This window comes from Anoplophora glabripennis, unplaced genomic scaffold (genome assembly GCF_000390285.2).
Source record: "Anoplophora glabripennis isolate ALB-LARVAE unplaced genomic scaffold, Agla_2.0 scaffold13, whole genome shotgun sequence".
NCBI classification, from domain to species: Eukaryota; Metazoa; Arthropoda; class Insecta; order Coleoptera; family Cerambycidae; genus Anoplophora; species Anoplophora glabripennis.
Genome location: NW_019416478.1, coordinates 1,329,432 through 1,337,346, shown reverse-complemented (window position 1 = coordinate 1,337,346; position 7,915 = coordinate 1,329,432). Strand labels below are relative to the sequence as shown.

The 7,915-nt window shown below is 34.4% G+C and overlaps 1 protein-coding gene across 1 annotated transcript in view; it reads right to left on the bottom strand.

Moving 5' to 3' along the window:
* Positions 1-523: 523 nt before the first annotated feature.
* Positions 524-7,915, bottom strand: part of LOC108904399 — a 46,109-nt gene continuing 38,717 nt past the window's right edge. Inside the window, exons 2-6 of the mRNA XM_018706933.1 lie at positions 4,643-4,956; positions 3,701-3,827; positions 1,537-1,683; positions 926-1,365; positions 524-872 (exon numbers count right to left, since the gene is read on the bottom strand). Of these exons, the coding sequence (XP_018562449.1) occupies positions 625-872; positions 926-1,365; positions 1,537-1,683; positions 3,701-3,827; positions 4,643-4,952 (1,272 nt within the window). The 5' untranslated portion in view covers positions 4,953-4,956 and the 3' untranslated portion in view covers positions 524-624. The remainder of the gene's footprint in view (positions 873-925; positions 1,366-1,536; positions 1,684-3,700; positions 3,828-4,642; positions 4,957-7,915) is intronic.

Here is a 7,915-nt window from a genome sequence, read left to right as displayed (position 1 = left end):
TCAATAAGTGTAGATCTTCGATCATATACGAGTAGTAATATGCTCGCAGGTGTAGATAGGCATGCATTTGCAGTGTTCCTTTCTTATGCTTTAACTTTTAGTCTTTAAAGGGTGTTTTTGAGCCCAAGAGCTTCATGCCTAACGGTAATTATATTGTAATAGTAAATAACGGTTTATTTAGTAATCTCTACATATATTTCACTTTTCTTAATCTAATGAGCACTAAATAAATGTAGTATATCACACTTGATCCCATAGACCAATGGAACATCAGAAATAGGCTAACTTTTAACGCGCGAAAATTTGAAAATTAAAAATAATGATTACAATTTTTAATAAAAAAATTAAACTGATAAATTAAACGGGAATAAAACAAAATAAAATTTTAATATTTTATTAAATAAAACTATTTTTAAAATATATATAAGCACATTCATACATTTACAATAATTAAATAACATTATTGACTATTATTGTATTATTCTGACTAGTGCGCATATTACAGAGATAAAATGTTCAAATAATAAAATCAATCACATTTTCAGTGTAAAAATAATAAATAAAAAAATATTTTAACATCTATAATATATTGCTTTATATGAAGATTCCAAAATTTATTTATACTTAAAAATTACGAACAGCTACCAAAACGTGTGTTAATGATATCAATAAAGGTAGTGCTGTTGCTGATATCGTCACGGCATTATTATGTCTTGGTTTCTGTAGACCAAGCTGATTAGGTTCTTCTACTTCATTGCTTAGTTGGTTGCCTGCCGCTGGATACCACGTCGTACTCTCAGAGACACCACTTGTTGACGAGGTCGACTCGTAAGGATAACTATTGCTGGTTTCAAAATTTCTGGTCGTTCCACCTGCAAGCGATAATTAGTTTATACCCAGTAAGATTTAGTTACGTTTTACTTACTTTGTATACCTGGGGCTTGCCCTCCGACGTTCCACGCCCTCACCGTAGCCCAGTCGGACCTGGTGGACGGCGTCGAAGGCAGTTCCGGATACATCTGCACGGTATTCCCACCTACGGAAGGGGTATTTTCAGACGACCAACTGCTAGCTCTTCCGTAGGAGGCCGGTCTTGTTCGCGACCCCAAAATCTGCGTAGAAGAAGCGTCCGTGGAGGGAATCCTCCCGCTGGAAGGTGCCACTGATGATGGTAGCCACGAAGACGGGGTGGGCGGTTTCGGTGGAGTAACTCTGTCTGGTAAAATTTCTTTCTGGACCGCTTCTTGCTGGATGGTGCTCCAGGGGTACACCTCGCTGGAGGAGGTGGATATCATCAGAGGGTCGGTTCGGTCGGCGTAGGGCAATGAGTCTGCGGTTGGGACTGCGCAGTCTCCAGAATTAGGTCTGGAAATTAAAATTTGAAATTTCATAGTTTTATGTTATATCATGAATTAAATTTTGGTGTATATAATTTAGGACACCCAGTATATTTTTGACGTATGCTTTTACCTTCTTTTTGTACATTTTGTGTTTCATACAATTAGAAGTGACTGGGAATGACAAAATAATACTCACATGTAATTATAACATTGATCCTGCAAGAAACTTAAAGCCTTGTCTATTATTTGAGTAGCAAATCGATTGGCAGGTCCATCAGAAATACCTCTGTCACATATTCTCCTCGTTTCACGTTGAATACATTGTTTGAATCTGTCGTGGGAACTAGAATATACATTGATCGGTTAGAAATAGAAACCCCAGAAGTGTTCATTAAATGAATTTATATCAACTATGCAAACTAATTGAGTAATTGCTATTAAACTACGTATAATATTAATATACAGGGTGGCGAATTGAAAACAAAACAGAACCATTTTCAGGAATTGCGTTAAGATTGTGTAAAAACGCTCAGACCCGTCGATTTTAGATTAAAGGGGGACATTCTTCGCTGGTATTTTTGACTCCGTCGCTTTCACCCCCAAGCAAGGGTAAGCATCACTCCAAAATATTTAAATGGCATTGGGGGTTGAGTAATATTTCTTTTGAAAGCTCTTGCAATTCTCTTTACAACAGACTTTAAATTTTAAAGTTGAAACTTATGTACAAACAATTAGTAACGGTAAAAATGTTAGTCATTCGAGTTAAGTACGCTAATGGTATAAATTGAGTACTTTTTGCGTTACATTGGCGTTTGGCGATTTGTTATCGCTTTCGTAAAAAAACACAATTGTAAAAAACAGAAATGAATGCTATACACATACAATGAACGTAAAATTAGTGGATTCCAAATTATTTTCTAGTATTATTTGGAAGCGTTAGTTGGTAGTTTATTTAATTGTGTTTTTGAAAATTAAACACTATGGTTTATTCCATTGCGGAAAGGGTAGATATCTTTCGCTTTACTTTATGAACAATAAAGATGCGAATAGAACAGCTCAGCTATTTAATGAACAACATCAAGATCGACATGTCATGAGGAAGTATGTTCTAGAGTTAGTAAACAAATTTCAAGAGACAGGGAACGTAGCCAATAAAAAACGAGAAATTGGAAAACCTATAGTTAATGAAGCTAGTGAGGTTGCAGTTTTGGGACAAGTTCATCTTCATCCTACATTTAGTACGAGGCAGCTGTCATCTATGTGTGGGATCAATCGAACTAGCATACAAACCATTTTGAAGAAGAATAAATTTCATCCATACAAAATACATTTAGTCCAGGAACTTCATGAGGATGTTTATGCCCGCCGTTTGCAATTTTTCGAAATAATGAGTGAGCGAGCAGGGAACGATCTACAGTTCCTTTTTAACATCTGTTTTTCTGATGAACGCAGTTTTTTCTTGAACGGGACGGTAAATCGTCACAATTGCCGCTATTGGCCCGATTCAAATCCAAGAGTTTTTCACGAGGTGCATACACAGCAACCGGAAAAATTAAATGTATGGGCTGGAATTTTCGGTGACCGGCTGGTGGGTCCTTTTTTTCTACCTGGTAATTTGACTGGCCAAATGTATTTGCAATTACTGGAAGACGCTATTGATCCTGCCTTGACTGATATTATTGAAAATGTTCCAGAGTTTGATGAACATCATTTGATTTTTCAACAGGACTGTACTGCTCTGCATTATGCGTTAATTGTCCGTCAGCATTTGGACCAACGTTTTCTACGGAATTGGATTGGGCAGCATTGAGTGGCTTCCACGATTACCGAATTTATCGCCTGTTGATTTCTTTTTGTGGGGATACCTAAAAAGTAAAATCTATAAAACACAGCCAGCGCCGCTGGAAGATTTGAGTCAAAGAATCGTCGACGAATGCCATCACTCCGGAAATGCTTCGGAATGTGCGCGAACGTTTCGAACAAAATTATTGTTCTTGTATGGAAGCGGGCGTAAGTAAGTAAGCAACTAAACATAATTTAAATTTTAAAATGTAAATTTTTTTCAAAGTATTGGGCGGAATTATAAAATTTAAAGTCTGCTGTAAAGAGAATTGTAAGAGCTTTCAAAATAAATATTACTCAACCCCCAATGCCATTTAAATATTTTGGGGTGATGCTTACTCGTGCGTGGGGGTGAAAGTGGCGGAGTCAAAAATACCAGCAAAGAATGTCCCCCTTTAATCTAAAATCGACGGGTTTGAGCGTTTTTCTACAATCTTGACGCAGTTCCTGAAAATGGCTCTGTTTCGTTTTCATTTGGCCACCCTGTATATTGCTTGGGTGATGTACACTTGACTTACCAACATAAAGTAGATTTAGAAGTTATGTCTCCTTGGTCTACCTGATCCACCAAAAGGTTGTATTGAAGGCCACAGTGTGATCTTTGTATTATCGTGTTTTTTATACAACTGGCGTGTTGAAGGTATTCTGAAGAAAATAAGTATAATAAAAAATATGGACGCTATAGCTTACATGTTATAAAAGATGTGTAATACACAGTGTATCAGCTATTTAATGTTATGACACATTTTTGAAGAGTAACTCTTTTTATATGGAGACGAAAAAAAAACAAGATCTTTTAAAAAATGAGATGTTTATTACTCGAGACTCAATATAGGTACTTGAAAAAGTAAAAATGCAGGAGTTACAGCTTTCTGCTTTTTTCAAGAGACAACTGGTATAAATCGCTCTTGACTTCTTATAATTTGTCACAGTTTTTCAACTTTTATTCGTCTACAAAAAAAAACTCAAGAGACAGAAACATTAGTTGGAAAAGGTCGGTTAATATCCGTAAAAGATGTCGTTAACATCAAATGATGTTTTTTCCACTATTCAGACTATTTCGAGTATTTCGACATTACTTCTTCGTCAATTTTTGTTTAAAATTTATTTGCAGATAAGTAGTTCTTATTTGGAATATGCAAATGTATAAATATAATTTATTGAAGGGAAAATATTTGACGGATTTTATTTGGCAATACTGAAATATTGATAAATTGTCATACCAAAGAAAAATGTGTACCTAAATTAATTTGTAAACTACAGTGATAACAAATGCTATAATTAATGAGTTTCTAAGTAGGTAAACAGAACAATGAAATTCTATCGAAAAAGTAATAAACCAAAAATACAAATTGCGTGACTTGTACGTTTACTGTCTTGTACGTTCACAAAATTGATAGTTAAATCTGGAAATGTCGTGTCAAAGAATGAACAGCGAATCGACATTTTATTACATTCACCTCTTTGGTAACTGGGTTGCATGCACATCTGATGAACGCTCTCGATCGGACTCTCCACCGCCCTGTTGAACTGCTTCCTTTGCTGAGGAGTGAAGCAGGCGTCTGTATACGTCTTTAGACAGTCCACGAATTGGTTCCACGTCCTGCACACCTGGTCTATGTCGTCCAAATTATCCGGAAAAACCAAATGCGGCTCTTTCACCAAAGGATCCGCTATCCTGATGCATTTGTCGTACTCTCTTTTGGAACATTCCATCCTCCCGTGCGACGTCATGGGGAGGACGAGGATGGGTACGATAATCCACCACATATCCCTAAAATAAATAGTTTGTCGTCTGTAAAATCGTTTGTGCAAAAGCGTTTCATTACAAAAATTGAGATGTAACGAAATCAGGAAATGATCGCTCTGCTTGTAGCTCATATAACTTTCGAATAGATGAACCGAGTAAATCAAACCGATTGAAATCCAAAAATAAACCGCGTCTAGTGCGATACTAGTTAACTTTGTAGCTTTAAAACTGGATCTACGAGAACGCTCTAAAAGAGACTTTTGAAACTGGTTATTCAACACAGGCCAGACAGACTGAACAATCGGGAAACGTCCAGGAGATCTCGCTCTATTAGTTGTTAATGGACATCTACGGAGTAAACATGTGGACTTGAACATCATTTGTTTTTTATCTATTGTATTACCCAAGCCGCAGTACTCCCGACATTGTACGTGAAATGGATGTTTTATATACTACTTTGTAACCTGTGTTATTGCACCCTTTTCACAGATGAAATTGCTTTACAAGATATGGTTTTCATGCACCACAGAGCTCCTCCGCAATAGTCTATTACAGTTATCATTTTTAAAATATCATTTAATTCATAGATAAATATGTTCAAGTTATATCTTTTTCTAAACGATATGCCTATCTTATAACGGTGACTTATGTGTATATACTTAAATGCAAATACATAATCATAAAACTTAAAAGATATGCAGTCAGATAGTGTTAGCAGCAAATTATGCAAATTAATGTTTTTTTTTACCTAAGTTATGCAGTTAGAATACATATTTTGTATAAAATCGCATGCTTCGGATGTTTCAAACAACTTTTGGATAATTTTGTATTTAGGTATGCAACACTTTGTAGATATGCATTTTTTTAACACAAATGTGTAGATAGTTTGCTTCCAAAATTAGTTTTAAATAGCCTCTAAAAAGGTTTTATCTATAATTGTTCATATAACAAAATACCTTGTCTTGAATTGCATTCTATTTGTTTAAAACAGAACGTACCGAGTTAAAAATGTGATAATACCTACCTTTCTAACATAAGAACATTGACTTAGACTGGAGTTAAAAGAAATCGTTTTCAATATTAACTGCCATCCTTTACATTTAAAATTTTGAAAATGACAACTCTTACATTTACATTTATTTATTTTACAGTTATTTATTTACAATTATATTCATTTAATTACAGTTACTTATTTACAATTACATTTAAAATTGTCAAAATGACAATTATTATGTAATTTTGTTTCTCTATTTATTTGGATATTTTGCGATCTGTGTAAATACCATAGACCTTATAAACTAGTTTACTAGGTCTATGGTAAATATAAACAATTAATCATATAAATCCTGACACCAAACAATCAATTAAGGGTTAAGGGTTTGTAGCAAAAAGTATCATAATATAGAGAAGATATTTACAAGGTTTTTGTTTAAAATCTTTTTTTTTTTGTATTTTGACTGATAATATGCTATTTTACTAAATTCAGAATCGTTTACTAAAGTGGCATTTTACCACATTGAAATGTCACTGTACTATAGTATAGTAATGTCACTGTTAATAAAAAAGTTTGACAGAAAATTGTTTATTTAAATATTGGAAACATTGTTATATACAGGGTGTCCGGAAAGGTCATGTCAAAAATGAAGGGGTACACAAGGGAGATCAAAAATATTTTGCTATCGCGCTTCGTTGTGGAATTATTCGCCTTCAAAGAAAGAAGTTTGAAATACAAATCCCAATCATAACTTCTAAGTCGTTACCATGACGACAATGAAAGGGCATTCAAAGTAACTCATGATAATGTTCATTTCGGTGTACCGTATATCAGTCGATATCTTGTACCTTTTTGAGAAAATCGAATTTTATTAACAACATATATTTATTGTAACAAAAATATGACATTTTTGTAAAAATCTTGGTCAGCTTTTAAGTTACTCGCTCGTTGCGTTCGCTCGTACTCACAAGCTATATTCGTTTGGTAAAACTTTGCTTTTCTAAACTTGTTGTTTAATATACAGTGTAGGAAAGTACCGATGGTCTATCAGAAGTTACGTGAGAGCGATAAAGTAAGCCATAGAAATCCGTGTGATAGACAAGGATGGCTATAATGAAGGCGTCTAATAGTCAACGCCCATTTCGCCCTTCCACAAATAAGAAGTGGATCTTATTTATGGAAGGGCGAAACGGGCGGTGACTAAGAGACGCCTTCATTATAGCCATTCTTCTCTATCGCATGGATTTATATGGCTTACTTTATCGCTCTCACGTAACTTCAGATAGACCATCGGTACTTTCCTACCCTGTAGGTACTATATTAGAAGTTTTAAAAAAAATATTGATGTCTGACTTTGATATGCCCAATAAGAGTTCTTCGTTACAGTTGTGGCTTTTACGTTTTTGTTATATTAGATTAGTTCCTTAGCTTGTCACATTTGCAGATTAGTCCAAGCATTCTGTCACGGATTAATGTTAAATTTGCAGAAATTATTACCTGGACAAAAAAAATGTGACCGTATAGAAAATTAAATTTTAAATTGAGTTTCTTGTTGTTTAAACTCGATCCAATATGGCGAACATGGTTAAAAAAAATCGCAAAGTTGAAAAAAACGGTTTTTCTAAAATAACTAAAAAAATATAGCACGGATTGAAAAATTTTAAATGAGAAAGTTGTAGGTTTTAAAAAGATCTATCGACTGATTTTTTGAAAGTATCGATTGCTTTGTTACTTTTCGAGATATATCGAAAAAACCGTTAAAAATCTTCTCTTTTCTCTTCTTCTATAACTCGTTTACATTTACGTGCCCATATTTGCTATTTACTGCAAGCATAGCCCGCGGCAAGCCAAAAAAGTACATTTTTGAAAAATTTAAAAATATTAATTATTTTTCGAGATATATCGATTTTTTGAAAAAAAGGCGCTCTCGAAAATTGGCTAGATCTTCTCAGCGGATAGCCCTACAGTAACGATTTTCGGTTTATTTTC